Source organism: Rhincodon typus, chromosome 1 (assembly GCF_021869965.1).
Source record: "Rhincodon typus isolate 14 chromosome 1, sRhiTyp1.1, whole genome shotgun sequence".
Classification (NCBI taxonomy): Eukaryota; Metazoa; Chordata; class Chondrichthyes; order Orectolobiformes; family Rhincodontidae; genus Rhincodon; species Rhincodon typus.
Genome location: NC_063332.1, coordinates 132,267,115 through 132,290,748, shown reverse-complemented (window position 1 = coordinate 132,290,748; position 23,634 = coordinate 132,267,115). Strand labels below are relative to the sequence as shown.

Here is a 23,634-nt window from a genome sequence, read left to right as displayed (position 1 = left end):
GGTGTGCCACAAGGATCTGTTCTGGGTCCTCTTCTATTTGTGATTTTTGTAAATGATTTGGATGTAGGACTGGAAGGGTGGATTAGTAAGTTCGCGGATAATATGAAGTTGGGCCGAGTTGTGGATAGTGTGGAGGGCTGTCCTAGGTTACAAAGGGACATTGATAGGATGCAGACCTGGGCTGAGAAGTGGCAGATGGAGTTTAACCCTGAAAAGTGTGAGGTGATTCATTTTGGAAGGACAAATTTGAAAGCAGAATACAGGGTTAACGGAAAGATTCTTGGCAGTGTGGAGGAGCAGAGGGATCTTGGGGTTCATGTTCACAGTTCCCTGAAAGTTGCCACCCAGGTGGATAAAGTTGTTAAGAAGGCTTATGGGGTGTTAGCTTTCATTTAATAGAGGGATTGAGTTCAAGAGCCGTGAAGTTATGCTCCAGCTATACAAAAGCCTGGTTCGGCCACATCTGGAGTATTGTGTCCAGTTCTGGTCGCCTCATTACAGGAAAGATGTGGAAGTGTTAGAAAAGGTGCAGAGATTTACCAGGATGTTGCCTGGAATGGAGGAAAGGTTGAGATAGCTGGGTCTTTTCTCTTTAGAGCGACAAAGGATGAGAGGTGACTTGATAGAGGTGTACAAAATGATCAGAGGTATAGATACAGTAGACAGCCAGAGACTTTTTCCTAGGGTGGAGGTAGCTATTCGGAGGGGGCATAGTTTTAAAGTGAGTGGAGGTAGATATAGGGGAGACGTCAGAGATAGGTTCTTTACTCGGAGTAGTTGGGGCATGGAATGCATTGCCGGAGAGGGTAGTGGAGTCAGCCTCATTAGGGGCATTTAAGCGGCTATTAGATAGGCATATGGATGATAGTATAAGGTAGGGGTGGTGGTTAGATAGACCTTAGGTTTCAGGTAAAAGTTCGGCACAACATCATGGGCCGAAGGGCATGTACTGTGCTATACTGTTCTATGTTCTATATGTATTGTTTTGGGAGAAAGAATTAAAAGCATTCTTCATCACTATATTAATATATAGTGTAATGTACAAAGCAGTTGCTATCACTTCAACCTGTTGTACTTTTTTGAAAAGAGAAACATTTATTGACTGGTGGAACTGAGCTTCATTCATTTCACATTGTGAAAGAGAAGCATTTTTTTTGTGTGTATTATAGGAAGGACTGAAAGGCTTCTGAAAGTGAAGTGAAAGGCACCAGGAAGTTATAATCCATTGCAGCAAACAGACTGGATACATTGTGCCCCAGATTGCATCCAATCTTCATCCAAATTGTAATGCTAATTTACAGGCAGTGCTTGAATGCTAGTATGCTGACTTATTTGGATATAACCCAAACTCTGTAATAAATTGAATTTCATTCCCTGAAATATCAAATGTTGGGAGGAGCCTTGCAGCCCAGCTTTATTTAGGAGGCTAACTAAAATATTTCGATTGTAATCTGTGCCATTTGTGTTATTCACTTTTAGGAAGAAAAGAAAAGGTACGACAAAGAAACTGAGAAATACTACAGCTTTTTGGAGAAACATGTCAATTTATCAGGAAAGAAAAAAGAAGCATTGCTAGTTGAGGTAAACTTCATGTATTTCAATTCTGTTAGAAAAAATTAACTTTGCCTAAAGAAGTTTGGCTCACTTTAAAATGTCAAATGTTGCGATTTCTTGAGGAAAAGAATTTTGGATTTGGTTACATATGAACTTGAGAATATTTGTGAAAAGGAATTTATTTAATTGTGCATTTGAGATTCAGATTGTATTTTGAGTAGAGGGCGGCAGACTGGGACACACATCTGTACATGATTGTATTTCAATCCAAAGAGATTGCATGATTATTGCCAGGCACTTTCACCAAAGATCAAGCTCTAAAGCACTTGTGTGCAATGCTGTGTTTACAACTGTAGAAGTGTCTTTAATTGGAAACATTGAATGGAGTCAATGAAGCTTCATTATTGTGGGAACTGAAAAGCATGCTTGCCACATCTGAACATAATATTTCATTTGAGAGTGAATTAATGCAGGAATTGATTGTTATTTCTTGTTATCGGCATTATAAATCCTAGAACTCTGTGGGAAGAGAGGGAAGAGATTGCTGGGCACTTGCTGCAATATTCGTGTCGTCGATAGCCACAGGTGAGGTGCCGGAAGACTGGAGGTTGGCTAACATTATGCCACTATTTAAGAAAGGTGATAAGGAAAAGCCAGGGATGAACTGATCGGGGATAGAAAACAGACTTTGGCCAGTGGGTAATCCTTGAAACCAAAGGATAACATGTAGGATGTTCTAGTGTGTGTAACTCTAATGTTCTGGCATGTATGGTCAAGTTACTAATCATGCATGGTTGTCTCTGAAGTCTTGCAGATGCAGCTTTTATTAAATTCATTTGTGGGATGTGGGCATCGCTGGCTGGCATTTATTGCCCACCCCTAGTCGCCCTTGAGAACGTGGGACTGAGCTGCCTTCTTGAACAGCTGCAGTCTACCTGCTGTGGGTTGACTCACAGTGCCATTATGGAGGGAATTCCAGGATTTTGACCCAGCGACAGTGAAGGAATTGTGATATATTTCTAAGTCAGGATGATAAGTGGCTTGGAGGGGAACTTGAAGCTGATGGTGTTCCCAAGTATCTGCTGCCCTTGTCCTTTTACATGATTCTGGATTTGGAAGGTGCTGTCTGAGGATCTTTGATGAATTTCTGCAGTGCATCTTTTAGATAGTAGCAGCAGTGTGTACTGAGTGTCGGTGGTGGAGGGAGTGAATGCTTGTGAATGTCATGCCAATCAAGTGGATTGCTCTGTTCTGGACTTTGTCAAGCTTCTTGAGTGTTGTTGGAGCTGCGTCCTCCAGGCAACTGTGAAGTATTCCATCACACTCCTGGCTTGTGCCTTGTAGATGGTGGACAGGTTTTACTGCAGTGTTCCTACCCTCTGGCTACATGAGCAGGTCAATGTGTGAATGGTGAGTCCAGTTGAATTTCTGATTAATGATAACCCCCAGGATGTTGATAGTGGAGGATTCAGTGATGGTAATGCAATTGAATGTCAAGGGGCAGTGGTTAGATAGTCATTGCCTGGCATTTGTGTGGCGTGAATGTTACTTGCCACTTGTCAGTCCAAGCCGGGATATTATGCAGATCTTGTTGCATTTGAACATGGATTGCTTCAGTATCTGAGGCATCACGAATGGCGCTGAACATTGTGCAAGCATTGGTGAACATTCCCACTTCTGGCCTTATGATAGAGGCAAGGTCATTAATGAAGCACCTGAAGATAGTTGGGTCGAGGATACTACCCTGAGAAACTGCTGCAGAGATGTCCTGGAACTGAGCTGACTGACCCCCGACAACCACGACCATCTTCCAATGTGTCAGGTATGACATCAACCAGTGCAGAGTTTGCCCCCCAAAGCCCATTGATTCCAGTTTTGCTAGAAGTCCTTGATGCCACACTTGGTTGAATGTAGCCTTGATGTCAAGGGCTGTTACTCTCACTTCACCTCTGGAATTCAGCTCTTCTGTTCATGTTTGAACCAAAGCTGTAATGGGATCAGGAGCTGGTGGAACCCAAACTGGGCATCAGTGAGCAGGTTATTGCTGAGCAGATGCTTCTTGGTATTTACTCAGCAAATACAGTTTTGAGAGGTTCTTTCAAAAGAACAAATAGATTTCACTAAACTGAAATAGAGGGCTTTTCATTTTCAGAAATGGGAAACATGGGTTCTGTCAAACTCAGGTCAGTTGAAGTACCGATTTTATTGTTGGAATGTCCTAGCTGTTGGTGGTTCTAATGCATTAACATCTTTTTTGAGTAGCTGTTTAGCCTATTTGTTGCTCTGAAAGTGTGTCCTAATTCTGCCCATCTCAAATTGACCTATAATTTTACAGTTGTGGTATTTTGTAATAACTGGATGCTACTTGTGGCTGTAAGGTGTCTTTGTTCTGCAGCGCTGACATTGACTCTTAATTTTTGCTCTTTGCTCTATTATTTGTATTGGCTAGTCATATGAGTCTTTACAATGTTGATATTTTTTTAAAGTTGTTGGATTGTGTTGCTTTCCTTTGATAAAGTTGTCCTTCTCTTAGGCTTTATTGGAGAGTCTGTCCAGTTCCTGCTCCCAGTATAACTTGAATCACTTTCTGCAAAACAAAATTTTCTTTGAACTTTAATATATCTGACAAAGATTTACCAATAATTTCACAAGTAATTCCATTTCTAATGACTTCAAAGCTCCATGACCATGGTTTTTCACTTATCTATCAAATTCATTAAGGAAATTATCCATTGGATTGTCCTGGATGCAGAACTCGTATATTCAATCATGCTCTTTTAAGAGCCTTATTTGTTTTCAGATGAAAAGCTTGAAGAGTTCCTTCAAAATTTCCTTAGTCTCCTTTTATGCTTTGGTAATTTATACTGTCAGTAGTCGTAGACCCTATTGAATAGGTTAGTGTATTTTTGTTGACTGAGATTTAGTACTTAAGTTTGAACTAATTCTGCATCTTAGAACTGTTTTCTTCAATATGCCCAATGTTTTTCATTTGCTTATCTCTCATATTAAATCTTTGTGACAATATCATTTCTTTGCCATGTGTTCTGATTGTAATTATTTGTGATTCTTCCTTTGAAGCTGTAGTCATGCTGCTGTACCTAAATGTTGCTGTATTTCTGGCTTTAAATTTTTTAAGCTTTCAGTAAAACAATGCTGTTTTCATCTCTTTCATTGGAAGACATTTAGTTCTGTAAATAGTAATGCTGTTATTTTCTTTTTTCATCGTTTTACAAACTTTTGAACTGTGCATGTAGCATTATTGTATTTTTTTCTAACAAAACTTTAAATTGTATCAAATAACAATGTTGTGTCTAAATACTGCTTACCAGTGGCTCTTGCCATCTTCTTGCAGTCGAAATGACCGTTTCCTGCCTTCTGTGGGAAAAATGGAGATTTTCTGGTTTTTGTAGTGGAGTTGAATATTTTCCATTTTTAGGCTAAGTGGAGACTTTCACACCTTGCGCAGCTTCAAATGCCATGTACATTCCCTTCCACAATTTTCCGAACAATGTTTTGTAGCTAATACAGAGAATGCTGGAGAAACTCAGCAGAATGCCAGACCAGCAATCTGTATTTGTTTTAGATTTCCAGCATCAGCAGTATTTTGCTTTTATTTGAATATCTTATTGTTACAACCTTAATACATCTTTCTAGCAAATCTCACGGTTTAAATTATTGATCTTCCATCCTTGTAACAGCTTTAAAACTCTTCTAACTCTCCTCCTCAGTTAGACTATGAGTTCTTCATCTTTACATTGCCCTTCCATTGCATTAAATCTGCTGCATGATGTTCCAGTTGCTGCTGTCTTGGTATAAATTAAATTTATGACTGTGGACTTTGCAACTGCAGCTGTACCTCGCGGTGTTCGCTCATTATGTTAGCAATAGTCATTGTGAGCGGTAATTATTCTTTCCTTAACTTCTGTCTTTCCCAGTCTTTGCATTCTTTGATCCCATGTGTTATTAATTTAAAGTTTTTTTTTCCCCTCTTCCCTAATGGAAATCTTCACCTTAACTTGGAGCCAAAAAAATGAAATAGGACTGCTGCATCTGATTCTCCTTCTGTAAGGACTTTGTTACTTCCATTTATCAATTCTTTTCAAGCTTTTACTAGGTCTGACTGCTTCACCTACACTCTTTACCAGTTCTGTCATTAACAAGAGAATAACTTTAATTATCGTAAGCAAGTGTATTCTTTAACAAATGGTAAAATATTTACAAATGTACTACTTTGCAACTTAAGTTCAAACTCCAAACACACACAGACTCACATATATTCACAAATGAGACGACAAAGAAAAATTTTGACACATACCATAGGTGTAAGAGTGTTGATCAAAGTTCAGACCACAATGATTGAATTCTGTCTTGCAGTCCGTTTGACACAAAGTTGTCTACAGAATGATGGTCAGTAGCTGATCAGGTGCACCTAAGTATTTTCTTGCATTAGAATTGTTTTTGTCTTTTTCACTCAGAGAAATGGTGATAAATGCTACTTATGTGCAGGCTTCTGGGTGTTTAAGTGCACTGCACTCTTAAACCTGTACCAAACAGCAGCTGGACCAGTCCAAAGGATGTCATTAGGCAGTTTTTCCTTAACTCAAATGACACCTGATTCCACTTTCTCATAAAATATCCAGCTCGATTCTTTGAAAAATAACCTAGTCATGTATGGCTGAAGTGTGCACCATGCAATCCCACAGGACATCGGTGAGGCCATAACTGGAATGTTGTGTACAGTTTTGGTCCGCATATCTGAGGAAGGATATTCTTACGACAGAAGGAGTGCAGTGAACCTATACAAAATTGATTCCTGGGATGGTAAGACAGATGTATGAGGAGAGATTAAATTGGTTAGGATTGTATTTGCTGGAATTTAGAACAGGGGATATCTCATAGAAACTAAGGAAATTCAAACTGGTCTAGACAGTTTAGATGTAAGAAAGATGTTCCCAATGGTGGGGGAGTCCAGAAGCAGGTGCCATAGCTCAAGGACAAGGACAAACCCTTTAGGACTGAGGCAGGGAGAATTTTTCTTCTTAGAAATTTCACAGAAAATGGTGAGGCCAAAACATTGTGTTTTGAAGCAGTGGGTGGATGTACAGTAATATTCCTCAATATCCGCAAGGATTCTGTTCCTGAGAATCTCAGTGAATAATGACTTTTGCAAGTGTGGAACTCATTTAAATATGTTTAAAAATAAGCTAAAAATCACAGATATGCAATTTTTATTGTTACTTACTTTTTGGCGCAAATAGGTGAATTTGTGATTTTACGGATACAAAGACTTAATGTAGTGCTTTTGGCTAAAGGGATCAAGTGATGGGGGGAGGTTGGGATTAGGCTATTGAGTTTGATGATCAGTCATGATCATAAAATAAATGATAGAACATGCTTTAGGGGTTGAAAGATCTATTCTCGCTCCTATCTTCTATATTATTTCTGTGTTTCTGTTGCAGCTGTGGTTGCAATGTTTCTGTTAGGAGTTCTCCCAGTGCATCATTGCATCCCTTAGCTCAGTTATATTTAACCTTTCACTTCAGTCTGATGGGAAATGCTTTTAGCATTGTATCAACAGTGTGAAGTAACTCAAAACATAGGCAAGTTGGACTATTTTTCCATCTTGGAAAGTTGCATTTTATTTTACATTTCACAAGCTATTTAGATTAGCCCACTAATCATTAACATAATTCGTGTAAAATAATTAATAACAAATGCTTTCTTGGTTGTGCAATATATTCATGGGCTGAGTAATTATTTATTTATTTTTCCAGTTTGTTCCTAAGATGGATGGCACAGTGGCTCAGTTTGTAGCACTGCTGCCTCACAGCACCAGGGACTCGGGTTCAATTCCACGCTTGGGTGACTGTGTGGAGTTGGCACGTTTCTCCCTGTGACTGCTTGGGTTTCCTCCAGGTGCTAAATTGCCCGTAGTGTCCAGAGATGTGCAGGCTAGTTGGATTGATCATGGGAAATGCAGGGTTACAGAGATAGGGTGGGAGGATGGGTCCGGATGGGATGCTGTTTCGAAGATTGGTGGGGATTTGATGGGCCAATGGCCTGTTTCCACACTGTAGGGGTTCTATGATTTTGTACATAGGTACCTTTGTCCCTAAGATGGCACCGTATGTGACGACTTTGTAAGCTTTTCACTGCACTCATATGAGTACATGTGACAATAAACTTAATTGTAATTATAAAGTGTTATTTATTTATTTGGTTTTAAATCTTGTTTTTAGTTGGTCAGTGAGGAAGCATCTGAGCCTGATATGCATTTTCAACCTGTTTAATCATAATAGTCACCTGTACAAGTGCTCTGTAGGAAGAAACATCAGGCCAGATCCCCTGTCAGAGTTGGAGAGGGTGTGTCTGATACTAAGTGATTTAATCTGCCATTTACCATTTAGGCTGGCTCCAGCTGTGATGCAGTGTGTAAGAGAGCCGGGAGTCAAATTGTTGGTCATAATTGTGGTGGGGAGTGCCTCCTTTCTTTGTTATAAACTGAAAAAATGTCCCTTGCTGTATCTTCATTGCATTGACTATCACCCATTGATTTAAATGGAGCTCTGAAACTTCATTCCCTCATTCCTCTGACAACGCTAATCTCACTCATGCCAATAGTGTTCACTTGCTCTTGATAAAAGCGAAATGTCGATGCTGAAAATTCAGAATAAGCACAGTGGAAAACTGAAGAAGAGCCATACCAGACTCAATGTTAATTCTGCTTTTTCTGTCTTTGTTTGAACCTCTGCCTGTTGTATTTTGACAGTGTTGTCTCTCTCTCTCTCCCTCTCTCTCTCTTTCTCTCTCTCATACCTCCTTAATGGTGTTTACCCTTTCTCTGCCACTTTGACTTTGGTGACCCTGTCTCTCTTCCCTCAATGATGTTTATCTTCTCTTAGCCACATCTGCCATCTCTCTCTCTCTCTCTCCCACCTCAATTGCAAGCTCTTGGGTTTGAATGCTATCCAGCAGGAGATTGGGGAGAACGTTGCCTGAGAGTCTCCTCAGAACCAGGAACACAGGCCTGCTGACTCCCACCGAGGTCACACAACCCCTTCCATGTAACTTGCATTTAAATTATTGTGAAGTATAATAACCTTCTGAACCAAAAATATGCAACTCTAAATGATAATCTTAAAAATGTCACAGATGTAACAATGTATCAAGACAACAGTGATCATAGCATTGACTCCTTCAGTCTGAAAAGTATTCACAGCATTTCAATTAAAAAAAGAAAGACTTGGATTTATATTTCACCCTTAACAAATGTAGACTTAATACAGGTGGATCTTCAATTAATAAAAGCACTTTGTAAACAATTAAGTAATGTGAAGTCTAGACACTGTTGTGAGCAAGCCAGAATTGTACTGTTGAAAATGTTGATATCTGTTTTCCCTAATTGTCATTATGCACTGACCTACCTCAAAGCTGGCATCTAGGGTGCCTTGAAATGTCATAGTTCGATTGTGCTTAAACTATGATTCAATTGTGACAGCAGATTCTGCATTAAATATTTTAAAACCATTTTAATCAAGACTGACATAATGACTGGGTCTGTTTTGAAGTTCAGTCTCCTTTTAATTAATATTTTGAGTAGGAAATTAATCCTAATTTCAATTTCATTGTTGTTTCCAAACTTTAGCCAAGATTTAGTCTTAAATATATTTTTCTCAGTTCAGCAAAGTATTAAATAAAACATTAGAATCTGCGGTTATTGTTGCTTCACTTGTCTAACAGCTCAGAAGGCCGCAGATTTATTTTTTGGCTGTTTTAATTTTCAGCATCAGTCACTATAATCACTAAAGTCACTCTTTCAGGAAACTGCTAATTTCTGAGGCTAATGAAATGCAAGCTTTTCTCAAGTACTGTTTTGATCACTTTTAAGAAAAAAAGTAATTGCTCAGTTATCAGGGCATCCTAATTTGGTATCACAGTAAAATATAACTTCTACCTGACAGCAAAGTATGATCTTACGTAGAGATGGTGCCTCCAGCTTGAATTTATCTTGTGCCTTTAAACAGGCAAGCATTCTGTAGAACATCATAGCAGTGCAGGATAAAACAAAAGATTGAAATGCATTTAAGGAGGGTCTTAAAGCAGGAAAAGGAGATGGAGAGGCAAAAGTGTTTAGGGAGAAGACTTGGAGCAACCAAAATCACAGCCATTAGTGTTGGGATAGTTGTAACTATCAAAAATACAACACTGAGGTTAAAGTTTAAATTAATTCAGTTTCAAAGAATAGTATTAAATTGGAGGTTCCTTTTGTTTGTTCTTTGAAGAATGTTTTAAGTTAAAACAATGAGGGCTGATGCCATCATGGAAAAGTGCAAACTGGAATAGTTAGAGTTAAAGTCAAATAGCAGTCTATTCAAAAGTAGTTTAGATTATTGGTTATTCATTTCTTATCTCATCCTGTCTGCTTCAGTAACTTGTTCAAGTGATTCCTGTGATAATATCATAGACGTTTGTCATTTAAACCAAGCATTTTCAATTAACAAATGATCAGACCAAAGCAAAAGAAAGAAGTCTGTCAACAGTAAAATTATATTGCACCCAATAACCATCTAATCCAGTGAGAATTTTAATTCTGGGATTAGTGGGAATTTTATTATAAAGGTGGCAGCACATTTCTTTAAAACTCTTGTATGATTTTTCTGTCCAGCTAATGAATTAAATGCATACAGTGAAATCCTGATCAGTCAAGCATTCATGCCTCACCTTCAGCATGCCCCAGTTCCTGGCCACAGAACAAACTAATTCTAAGGGATGTGACCACGTCCTAGGGCAGCGTGTCCAGGGGAATGCGTGGTGTCTGCAACGCAAACTTCAACTCTACAACTCCGATCCAATATTGCTCAAGTTGCAAATAATTGCTACAGATGGATGACACCCAGCTGCTGCAATATGCAATAGCTGCATAAATCACCTGACTTGCTGTCTCTATCACATGTTATTTAATTTATCTATTAAACATTCTAGTACCCCTGCTCTTTACCTTTTAGTTTTTTTACGCATCAATCTTATACCTAACAGCCTTGTTTAAAAAAAACAAAAGACTAGACACCTAAATGCAGACTAGAGAACTTAGAGACTAACGGCCTTATTTTAACTTTAAAGAATAGAAATGCTCATCAATCCACTTTACCAATCAGCTGCGTTATCGCTGTATGTTGGTGACTTGTATGCTCCCAACAGTGAGGCTGGTGGGTCACTTAATGAGGATCCACTTTTCTATTCATTTGTGGGATGTGGGCATCGCTGGCTGGCCAGCATTTCTTGCCCATTTCTAGTTACCCTCCAGAAGGTAGTGGTGCACTGCCTTCTTGAACCACTGCAGTCCTCCTGCTGTGGGTTGATCCGCAATGCTACTGGGGAGGGAATTCCAGAATTTTTACCCAGCGACAGTGAAGGAACGGCAAAATATTTCCAAGTCAGCATGTGAGTGACTTGGAGGGGAACTTGGAGGTGGGGGTGTTCCCATATGTATGATACCCTTGTCCTTCTAGATGGAAGTGGTCATCAGTTTGGAAGATGCTGTCTGAGGATCTTTGATGAATTTCTGCAGTGCATCTTGTAGATAGTACACACTGCTGCTACTGAGTGTCGGTGGTGGAGGGAGTGCATGCTTGCAGATGTAGTGCCAATCAAGCGGGCTGCTTTGTCCTGGATGGTGTCAAGCTTCTTGAGTGTTGTTGGGGCTGCACTCGTCCAGGCAAGTGGGGAGTATTCCATCACACTCCTGACTTGTGCCTTGTAGATGGTGGACAGGCTTTGAGGAGTCAGGAGGTGAGTTATTCGCCGCAGTATTCCTAGCTTCTGGCCTGCTCTTGTAGCCACTGTGTTAATGTGGTGAGTCCAGTTGAGTTTCTGATCAATGATAACACCCAGGATGTTGATAGTGAGGGATTCAGTGATTGTGACATCACTGAATGTCAAGGGGCGGTGGTTAGATTGTCTCTTATTGGTGATGGTCATAGCCTGGCATTTGTGAGGTGTGAATGTCACTTACCACTTGTCAGCCCAAGCCTAGATATTGTCTAGATTTTGTTGCATATGAACATGGACTGCTTCAGTATCTGAGGAGTTACGAATGGTGCTGAATATTGTGCAACCATTGAACATTGTCCGAACATTGGCGAACATCCCCATTTCTGACTTTATGATGGAGGGAAGGTCATTGATGAAGTAGCTGAAGGTGGTTGGGCCAAGGACACTACCCTGAGGAACTCCTGCAGAGATGTCCTGGAGCTGAGGTGATTGACCGTCAACAACCATGACCATCTTCCTATGTGTCAGGTATGACTCTAACCACCAGAGAGTTTGCCCCCGATACCCATTGATTCCAGATTTGCAACGGCTCCTTAATGCCACACTCGGTCGAATGCAACCTTGATATCAACGGCTGTCACTCACCTCACCTCTGGAATTCAGCTCTTTTGTCCATGTTAGAACCAAGGCTGTAATGAGGTCAGGAGCTGAGTGGCCCTGGCGGAACCCAAACTGGGCATCACCTGAGCAGGTTGTTGCTGAGCAAGTGCTGCTTGATAGCACTGTTGATGATACCTTCCATCACTTTACTGATCGTCAAGAGTAGACTGATGGGGTGGTAATTGGCCAGGTTGGATTTGTCCTGCTTTTTGCATATAGGACATACTTGGGCAATTTTCTACATTGTTGGCTCGATACCACTGTTGTAGCTGTACTGGAACAGCTTGGCTAGGGGAGCGGCAAATTCTGGAGCACAAGTCTTCAGTACTACTGCCGGAATGTTGTCAGGGCCCATAGCCTTTGCAGTATCCAGTGTCTCCAACCGTTTCTTGATATCACGTGGAGTGAATCGAGTTGGCTGAAGACTGGTATCTGTGATGCAGGAGACCACTGGAGGAGGCCAAGATTGATTACCCATTAGCACTTCTGGCTGAAGATTGCTGTGAATGCTTCAGCCTTATCTTTTGCACTGATGTGCTGGGCTCTTCCATCATTGAGAATGGGGATATTTGTGGAGCCTCCTCCTCCAGTGAGTTGTTTAATTTTCCACCATCATTCACGACTGGATGTGGCAGGACTGCAGAGTTCAGACCTGATCCATTGGTTGTGGGATCGCTTAGCTCTGTCTATCACTTGCTGCTTTCGCTGTTTGGCGTGCAAGTAGTCCTGTTTGGTGGCTTCATCAGGTTGATACCTCATCATCAAGTATGCCTGGTGCTGCTCCTGGCATGCCCTCCTGCACTCTCCATTGAACCAGGGTCGATCACTTGGCTTGATGGTAATGGTTTAGTGGGGAAAATGCCGGGCCATGAAGTTATAGATTGTGCTGGAGTACAATTCTGCTGCTGTTGATGGCCTACAGTGCCTTGAGTTGCTAGATCTGTGCAAAGTCTGTCCCATTTAGCATGGTGATAGTGTCACACAGCACAGTGGAGGTTGTTCTCAAAGTGAAGGCGGGACTTCGTCTCCACAAGGACTGTGCAATGGTCACTCTTAATGATACTGTCATGGACAGATGCAACTGCAGCTGGCAAATTAGTAAGGATAAGGTCAAGTATGTTTGCCCCTCTTCTTGGTTCCCTCACCACCTGACACAGACCCAGTCTAGCAGCTATGTCCTTTAGAGCCTGACCAGCTTGATCAGTAGTACTGCTGCTGAGCCACTCTTGGTGGTGGACATTGAAATCCCCCACCCAGAGTACATTTTGTGCCCTTGCCATCCTCAGTGCTTCCTCTAAGTGTTGTTCAACATTGAGGAGTACTGATTCATCAGCTGAGGGAGGGCAGTATGTGGTAATCAGTAGGAGGTTTCCTTGCCCATGTTTAACTTGAAGCCATGAGACTTCATGGGGTCCAGAGTCAATGTTGAGGACTCCTAGAGCAACACCCTTCCGACTGTGTATACCACTGTGGCGCTACCTCTGCTGGGTCTGTGCTGCCAGTGGGACAGGACATATCCAGGGATGGTGATGGTGGTGTCTGGGACATTGTTTGTAAGGTATGATTCTGTGAGTATGGCTATGTCAGGCTGTGGCTTAACTAGTCTGCAAGACTACTGGTTTAATTAATTTACTCTATCATTGCAAACCTGGTGAGGTGGAGGGGCACTGCTTAAGTGTATCACCAGAAGACTTTTAAATAATAGATTTCCGTTTTAATGCCAACTGCAAGCTGATTAAACTAAATTAAATATTTAGACAATTCCCCCAGCAATGGACACACTCAGTCCTTGGGTTGCCACGGAAGAGGAATCCCAACTATGAAAGGCAGTTCAGAGATCATAACTTGTTAGGCTGAGAAAAGAGAACAACAAGTCTTCTGGAGTTAAGAGATTCTTTGAGCTACTTGTAGAAGAATTTAATGTCTACTTAAGGGGCAAAATAATTTGACTCTGTGAAATGTGGTTTTGGTTGTGCTAACGAAAAAGGGGAATGTTTTGTATTAAATTTGAAAGTACACTTTCCTTACAAAGATAGTGTTCAATAATGCTTCTAATAATTTGTAACAGTCAAGATTTTGATAGGATGCAGAAAAGATTTACAAGGGTGTTGCCGCGATTGAAGGGTTTGAGCTATAGTGAGAGACTGAATAGACTGGGGCTATTCCCTGGAGCATTGAAGGCTGAGAGGTGACCTTACGAAGATTTATAAAATCATGAGGGGCATGGATAGGGTGAATACCCAAGGTCTTTCTCCTAGGGTGGGGGGCCCAAAGCTAGAGTTAAGGTGAGAGGGGAATGGTTTTAAAAGGAGCTGAGGGGTAACTTTTGCATGCAGAGGTGCATGTATGGAACGAGCTGTCAGAAGAAGTGGTGGAGGCAGGTGCCTTTACAACATTTAAAAGGCATCTGGATGGGTACAGGAATAGGAAGGGTTTAGAGGAATATGGGCCAGATGCTGGCAAATGTGACTAATCAGATTAGGATGTCTGGTTGGTATGCGTGAGTTGGACTGAAGGGCCTGTTTCTGTGCTGTATGATGTGGAAATGCTGGTGTTGGACTGAAATGGACAAAATCAGAAATTAAGTGACACCAGGTTATAGTGCACCAGGTTTATTTGAAAACGCAAGCTTTCGGTGCCTCGCTCCTCCTTCAGGTGTTAGTGAGAGAGGTAGTATCAGACACTGAATTTATAAGTAAAAGATCAAAGACCACTGATGATGATGTATTAAACCAACCTAAACCTAAAGATTTTAATTAAATCATTAAAATGTTTTAATTGGTTAATATGTATATGTAAGTCCCAAATTCCTTTCAAGCCACTGTCCTGAGAAAATTAAAGGTTTTATTAGTGCAAAGAAGGGGTGACGTTTTAGGTCACACAATGCATGTTAGGTATGAGGCCTTGTTTAGTATCTGTTTAGAACATAGAACATAGAACATTACAGCGCAGTACAGGCCCTTCGGCCCTCGATGTTGCGCCGACCTGTGAAACCAATCTGAAGCCCATCTAACCTAAACTATTCCATTATCATCCATATGTTTATCCAATGACCATTTAAATGCCCTTAAAGTTGGCGAGTCTACTACTTTTGCAGGCAGGGCATTCCACACTCTTACTACTCTCTGAGTAAAGAACCTACCTCTGACATCTGTCCTATATCTATCACCCTTCAATTTAAAGCTATGTCCCCTTGTGCTAGCCATCACCATCCGAGGAAAAAGGCTCCCACTGTCTACCCTACCTAATCCTCTGATCATCTTGTATGTCTCTATCAAGTCACCTCTTAACCTTCTTCTCTCTAACGAAAACAGCCTCAAGACCCTCAGCCTTTCCTCATAAGACCTTCCCTCCATACCAGGCAACATCCTGGTAAATCTCCTCTGCACCCTTTCCAATGCTTCCACATCCTTCCTATAATGCGGTGACCAGAACTGTACGCAATACTCCAAGTGCGGCCGCACCAGAGTTTTGTACAGCTGCAACATGACCTCATGGCTCCGAAACTCAATCCCTCTACCAATAAAACCTAACATTCTGTACGCCTTCTTAACAACGCTATCAACCTGGGTGGCAACTTTCAGTGATCTATGCACATGGACACCGAGATCTTTCTGCTCATCCACACTACCAAGAATCTTAGCATTAGCCCAGTACTCTGTATTCCTGTTACTCCTTCCAAAGTGAATCACCTCACACTTTTCCGCATTAAACTCCATTTGCCACCTCTCAGCCCAGCTCTGCAGCTTATCTATGTCCCTCTGTAACCTGCAACATCCTTCCGCACTATCCACAACTCCACCGACTTTGGTGTCATCCGCAAATTTACTAACCCATCCTTCTACGCCCTCATCCAGGTCATTTATAAAAATGACAAACAGCAGTGGCCCCAAAACACATCCTTGAGGTACACCACTAGTAACTGAACTCCAGGATGAACATTTCCCATCAACCACCACCCTCTGTCTTCTTACAGCTAGCCAATTTCTGATCCAAACCGCTAAATCACTCTCAATCCCATGCCTCCGTATTTTCTGCAATAGCCTACCATGGGGAACCTTATCAAACGCTTTACTGAAATCCATATACACCACATCAACTGCTTTACCCTCATCCACCTGTTTGGTCACCTTCTCGAAGAACTCAATAAGGTTTGTGAGGCACGACCTACCCTTCACAAAACCGTGTTGACTATCCCTAATCAAATTATTCCTTTCTAGATGATTATAAATCCTATCTCTTATAATCCTTTCCAACACTTTACCCACAACCGAAGTAAGGCTCACTGGTCTATAATTACCAGGGTTGTCTCTACTCCCCTTCTTGAACAAGGGGACAACATTTGCTAGTCTCCAGTCTTCTGGCACTATTCCTGAAGACAATGACGACATAAAGATCAAAGCCAAAGGCTCTGCAATCTCCTCTCTAGCTTCCCAGAGAATCCTAGGATAAATCCCATCCGTCCCAGGGACTTATCTATTTTCACACCTTCCAGAATTGCTAACACCTCCTCCTTATGAACCTCAATCCCGTCTAGTCTAATAGACTGTATCTCAGTATTCTCCTCGACTACATTGTCTTTTTCCTGTGTGAATACTGACGAAAAATATTCATTTAGCACCTCTCCTATCTCTTCGGACTCCACGCACAACTTCCCACCACTGTCCTTGACCGGCCCCAATCTTACTCTAGTCATTCTTTTATTCCTGACATACCTATAGAAAGCTTTAGGGTTTTCCTTGATCCTACCTGCTAAAGACTTCTCATGTCCCCTCCTGGCTCCTCTTAGCTCTCTCTTTAGGTCCTTCCTGGCTAACTTGTAACTCTCAAGCGCCCTAACTGAGCCTTCACGCCTCATCTCTACATAAGCCTCCTTCTTCCTCTTGACAAGAGGTTCAACTTCTTTAGTAAACCATGGTTCCCTTGCTTGTTCCTCCCTGCCTGACAGGTACATACTTCTCAAGGACACGCAGTAGCTGTTCCTTGAACAAGCTCCACATTTCAATTGTGCCCAGCCCCTGCAGTTTCCTTCTCCATCCTATGCATCCTAAATCTCGCCTCATCGCCTCATCGCCTCATAATTGCCTTTCCCCCAGCTATAACTCTTGCCCTGCGGTATATACCGATCCCTTTCCATCGCTAAAGTAAACGTAACCGAATTGTGGTCACTATCACCAAAGTGCTCACCTACCTCCAAGTCTAACACCTGGCCTGGTTCATTACCCAGTACCAAATCCAACACATTTATGTTAAGTGGAGCTTTGAGACAGCTGAAGGAGCCCCAATATAATGGAGTTGGCCTTCAAATGCACTCAAGCAAACAAAACCCCGAATGAAATCACCGTAAACCAGTAAGTATGTGAAAATTGTCTTTTAATTTGTTCACACCTTACAATGGCCTGGCCTTGAACGGTCTAAGCATTAAATATATTGTTGGGAATTAGCTCAGGGAAGTGTCAGAAATCTTTAATGTGCTGACTTTGGATGAGTGTGATACGGTCTGTCATGTCAAATGTAGTTGAAAATGTTCTTGGTACTATGGTGCTGCAGTATGAAATACCACAACACTTCAATGGCTTTTGCAATTTAGCTAAGGAAACAAGTGAGTCAGCAGGCAGACATTCATCAGACTTCTGAGTTGTTGAGCTATGCGGCGGAGGAACATACTGCATCATGATTGCCTCATCTGTCAGTTCTGTTGAAAAATGTACAATGCTGTACATCTACATTTCCGTGGTTGTGTCTGCTGAATTTCTATGTCAACCTCCTGCTGATGAGTGAAAAGAGGCTCCATTTTGAGTTAGTTGACCTCATCCTGCTCCTTCTCTTGGCGTCTTATGCAGTTGTAACCCATTTGAACCCACGGGCTTCCGTCACCATCTTCCACATCTTCCACCACCGATGTCAGAGTCCACAGGGCTATTGCCTATAATCATATTCCTTTTCTTCAACTGATATACTTGTCCACTTTCCTCACCCATGCCTTAATGCTGGATGTCCTATAGTTGGTGTGCTAGCTTTCTGCTGCATGGTTAATGTCTGTGTATTTGTAAAGCAACATGGCCTCTTGGACTTTCCTCACAAGAAGTGGCATCTTTTCAGTGACATCCATTTTGGTGTAGACCATAGCAGTGACACCATTCCTTGGTCCGTTTTCCTCCATTACATCATAAACATCAAACAATGACCTGGTAAAAAGATAGTAGAGCAGTCTTGTTTCATAGATGTTAAAGTTATTTCTTGGTGCATACATGTTCAGGATGTGGATGAGACCATTTTGTAGCCAATCATCTGAGACTGCTGCCTGAACCGTTGCACCTTCACTGCCTGCTGAACAGACGCAATGAGACTATAAGATATGGAAGTAAAATTAGGCTGTTCGGTCCACCACGTCTGCTCTGCCATTTGATTATAGCTAATATATTTCTGAACCTCATTCTTCTGCCTTCCCTCATAACTCTTGATCCCCTTTCTAATCAAGAACCTGTCTATTTCTGTCTTAAATGCACTTAATGACTTGGCCTCCATAGCCCTCTGCGGCAATTGGTTTGATTTGATTTATTGTAGTCACATGTACCAAAGTACAGTGAAAAGCTATGTTTTGTGACCAGTACCGGCAGATTATAGCAAACAAGGACACACAGATCATAGGGTGCTTAGACAGAGCAAGGCATACAGGTTACAAGTGCAGAGGAGGTGCGCAAACCAAGGTCAGCATTATCTGAAGTCCATTAAACAGTCTACTAATGGAAGGGAAGAAGCTGTTCTTGAACCTGTTGGTACATGTGTTCAAGCTTCTGTATCTTCTGCCTGACAGAAGAGGTTGTAGGAGAACATTACCAGGGTTGGAGGGATCATTGATGATGTTGGCAGCCTTTCCACGGCAACGAGAAGTATAAGTGGCATCCATGGATGGGAAATTAGCATCCGTGCTGGTCGGGCTGTGCATACAACCTTCTGTAGTTTCTTCCAGTCCTCAGCAGAGTAGTTGCTATACCAGGCCATATTGCACCCAGATAAAGTGCTTTCTATAGTGCATCTGTAAAAGTTGGTGAGGGTCCTCATGGACATGCCAAATTTCCTAAGCCGCCTGAGGAAGAAGAGACATTGTTGTGCCTTTTTGACCGTGGTATCTACGTGGGAAGTCCAGGATAGGCTGTCGGTTATTGTTTCTCCTAGGAACTTGACACTGTCGACCCTCTTCGCCTCAGCTCCGCTGATGTAGATTGGGGTGTGTTCTCCTCCTTTCTTCCTGAAGTCAATGATTCAGTTCTTTTGTTTTGCCGACATTGAGAGAGAGGTTGTTATCATTGCACTATAACACCAAGCCCTTTGAGTTCCACAGATTCACCACCCTCTGGCTGAAGAAATTCCTCCTCCTCTCAATTTTAAAGTGTTGTCCCGTCAGTCTGAGGCTGTGCCCTCATGTGCTAGTCTCTTCTTCTAGTGGAACCATCTCCACATTCACTCTATCTAAGCCTCTTAGTATTCGCTAAGTTTCAATCAGATCCACCCTCAACCTCCTATTCTCCTTGGAGTCGACCTAGAGTCCTCAACCACTTCTCATATGACAAGCTGCCCACCCCCAGGATTATCTCATAAGACTCCTCTGGACCTCCTCCAACACCAGTACAACCTTCCTTTGGAATGGGGCCCAGAACAGCTCACAATATTCCAAATGCAGTCTGCCCAGAGTCTTATACAGCCTCAGCAGTACATCCCTACTCTAGTACTCTAGTCCTCTTGAAATGAATGTTGACATTACATTTGCCTTACTAACTGCCAAGTGAACCTGCATGTTAGCCTTAAGAGAATCCTGAACTAGGATTCCCTAGTTCCCTTTATGCTTCAGATTTTTGAAGCCTTTCCCAGTTTAGAAAATAGTCTATACCTCTATTCTTCCCACAAAAGTGCATAATCTCACACTTCACCACAATGTATTCCATTTGCCACTTCTCTGCCCACTCTCCTAGCCTGTCCAAGTCCTTCTGCAGCCTGTCCACTTCCTCAACACTACCTGTCCCTCTACCTATGTTTGTCATCTGCAAATTTAGCAACAATGCCCTCAGTTCCTTTGTCCAGATTGTTCACGTATAACATGAATAGTTGTGGTCCTACCACAAACTCCTGTGGAACTCTATACAATGCCTTGCCATGAATCAGTCCAGTCATCTGTTACTGCAGGTGAGCACCCTTTGACCCAGCCTCTCAGCCAGAATGACTCCCCTTTTCTGTTCATCACATAGCGGCATTGTCACTGGGCTGGAATCCAAAACCCCAGTATAATGTTCTAGGGACATGGTTTCAAGTCACGCTATAACAGATAGGAAAATATGAATTTAATAAAAATCTGGAATAAAAAGCTAGCCTAGTGGCGAGCATGTAACCACTGTCGATTGTTGCAGAAACCCATCTGGAGCCTTTTTAGGAAATGTCATCTTTACCTGGTCTGGCTGACATATGACTCCGCACCCACAGTAAAGTGGTTGTCTCTTAACCGTTGTTTGGCAATAAATGCCACATCTAATGAATGAATGAAAAGATTGAATTATTGTTTAGTTTGTTGCATATTTTTTAAAAGTTCCTAACAATTCAAATAGACTTTGTGGATGTTTTAAAGCATTATATGGGTATAAAGCAGAGAAACAGGCAATTCAGCAAGCAGACCATGCCAACATATATGTAAGCTTACCTTGAACCTCCTCCCTTCCTCTTGTAACCACGTTAGTATAACCCTGCATTCTCCTCTTCCTTATGTTTTTCTCGTCTAGTCTCCTTCATTGCATGTTCATTTCACTAGCTTTCTGTGGTAGTGAATTCCATGTTCTCACCACTCTGGGTAGAGTTCTTTTGAATCGTGCTTTGGTTTCTCATTGACCACCTTCTATTGATGGTCTCAAATTTTGCTGCTGTTTTTCACATAGTAAACCTGTCTTTGTGCCCTTCGTATCAAAGGTTTTCAGAATTTGAAATATTGAGCTACGTTAGTTCCAAACCTTCTCTTTCCAAGTGAAGAAATGCAGCCTGCCCCTCATTTCTTTATAGGTATAAACATTAGATTCACGATACCAGCCTAATAAACCTTGTCTGCACACATCCACTTCCTCTATATTATTATAACTCTGGGGTCATTGGTAAATGCAACTTGAGTTGGGAAAATGAGATTAGATTACAACAGCAGTAAGAACTTCTCTAGCACTATTGACATATTAAAACATTCCAAGATACTTCACGGGAATATTAGAAAATATGCTATGGCATTATGTCATATAAAGGAGACATTAGATCAAAGGATAAAAAGCTAGGCCAAATATATTGTCACTTTCTTGGGCACTGCTTTGTGATTGAGAATGACATGCATCCATCTGATTTGATGAGCTCTCAAATGGCTGAAAAATCCATTGTGAAATCTGCAAGCTCTGTCACAAACACGGCAGGTGGTGCTTGAACAGTTGGGTTGAGGGGTTGTTCCATGATTTGGTTTCTCCTGCTCCTGCCTTGACGCTGTCCCTGCATATTCCTGACATTCTTTCTTGATGTGTTGAGTGCCTTCCTGCATGAGCCTTCACTGTTTTGGTCAGTCACAAGCCAGGGTCAACCGTGAACCAGAAAATTTAGTTTCGTCCGTTAAACGCTCAAGTAATACCTCGAGTGCAACCCTCAAGCTTTTCCATTGTACACCTGGAAGTCTCCTGCCATGACTCAAATTCCAAGTAGAGCAGTTGCTTAGTCTATGAATGACATGTCACATCCAGTTGAGCTACATTTGTGTGATGAGCACCTCAATGTTGGGCATGTTGCCTTGGGAGAGGGCATTGTTGCTGCATTGCCTTTGTTGCCACTGGATTTGGAGGATCTTGCGCAGACACTGCTAGTGGTACTGTACCAGTATTTCAAGGTACTTTCTGTCAGTTGCTCAAGTGTCTGAGGCACATTGCAACATGGATCTCACTGCTGTTCAGTAAACCATGACTTTACTGTCAGGTTTTAAATCCTGATTTTCAAATGCTGTTTTGCTTCGTTGGCTGAAGGCTGAGTTGGTACATTGGTGATGATGATTAACTTGTCAACAATATTTGGCTTTGTCACAAGGAGGCTCCAAAGATACATGAAATGGTCCATATTTTCCAGGATTTTGCTGTTAGTTTAATTGGTGTGGAGAAGTATTCAGCTGTCCAAACTGTTCAAAACGGTAGGTTTAAGGAGGAAAGTGAGTCAGAGGGGCAGAGAAGTGTAGGGAGGGTGTGCCAGAACTTGGTGCCTAGGCAATGAGGTGTGGCAATCAATGTGGAGTGATTTCTCTTGATCATCCCAAATGTAAAGAATTCGAGAAGGGTAGATATCTCAGAGCGTTGTGGGGCTAGAGGAGCTTGCAGAGGGTCACAAGCGTGTAGTTACAATATAATAGATTTTGTCACAAAATATAACCTTTTTAAAAATGGACATAAAAGAGCCACAAACTTCTCTTGCAGATTTGACTGCAGTCAATGCAAAGAGCTGGACCCACTGAAGTCTGATTGATAAGACTTTCCTTTCTTAAAGAGTCAATCACAAAGGACTATTAATTCAAGAATTTCAGGACCACCCAAAAAGACTCAAAGCTGTTGTAATACAATCATAGAGTCCTACATCACAGCAACAGACCCTTTGGTCCAACTTGATTGTGCCAACCAGACATCCCAATCTGATTTAGTCCCATTTGCCAACATTTGGCCCATATCCCTCTAAACCGTTCCTATTCATATACCCATCCAGATGCCTTTTTAAATGTTGTAATTGTACCAGCTTCCACCATTTCCTCTTGGAGCTCATTCCATGCATGCACCACCCTCTGCATGAAAAAGTTACCCCATAGGTCCCTTTTAAGTCTTTTCCCTCTCACCTTAACCCATGCCCTCTAGCTTTGGACTCCCATACCCTGGGGAAAAGACCTTAGCTATTCACCCTATCCATGCCCCTCATGATTTTATAAACCTCTATAAGGTCACCCCTCAGCCTTTTACAGTCCAGGGGTGTATCTCATAGTCATGATAAAAGTAAGAACTGATAATGATATGCATTTGGGGACTCCCTCAGAGAGAAGCTTCTGGAAGGTGTTGTCTCCCAGACTAATGAGAGAGTTTGGATGGATGAAGGCAATTACACCAAAAGTGTGGAATATGGTATCAGGAAGACTGCACATTGGAAAAAAGAAGAAGTTTATTTATTTGGGACCTTTTCAGATACATTTGAACAATGATGTAGTCAGCAATGTGAGGTTGACAAACACTGACTAGGCAGTTATTCCCAGCAGTCTTACAAGTGCTGTATTATTTGCTCCTTGGACGTGTGTATAAGTAAAACTCTCGAGGGCAGTATTCCAAAGAGGTTGGACAATCGGATATTGGAAGTTGAAAAAGCATTCACTAAGGATATTGTGTCAATAGGCCATAGATCAGTGAATAAATTTGCTCCCAATATTGTTGAAAAATATTTCTAAAAGTGCGCACTTGCCGCTACTGTGATGCTATTTGTGACTTACTTTATGTTTGCCCAGTAAAATATACCACAACATATGCAGAGATAACAAGGTGTAGAGCTGGATGAACACAGCAGGCCGAGAAGCATCAGAGGAGCAGGAAAGCTGACGTTTCGGGCCTAGACCCTTCT

General features: G+C 41.7%; 1 protein-coding gene across 1 annotated transcript in view; it reads left to right on the top strand.

Annotated features, from left to right (window-relative positions):
• Positions 1–23,634, top strand: part of arhgap10 (Rho GTPase activating protein 10) — a 153,857-nt gene that overhangs the window by 37,067 nt on the left and 93,156 nt on the right. Inside the window, exon 5 of the mRNA XM_048606835.1 lies at positions 1,480–1,581. Coding sequence (XP_048462792.1) covers positions 1,480–1,581 — 102 coding nt within the window. The remainder of the gene's footprint in view (positions 1–1,479; positions 1,582–23,634) is intronic.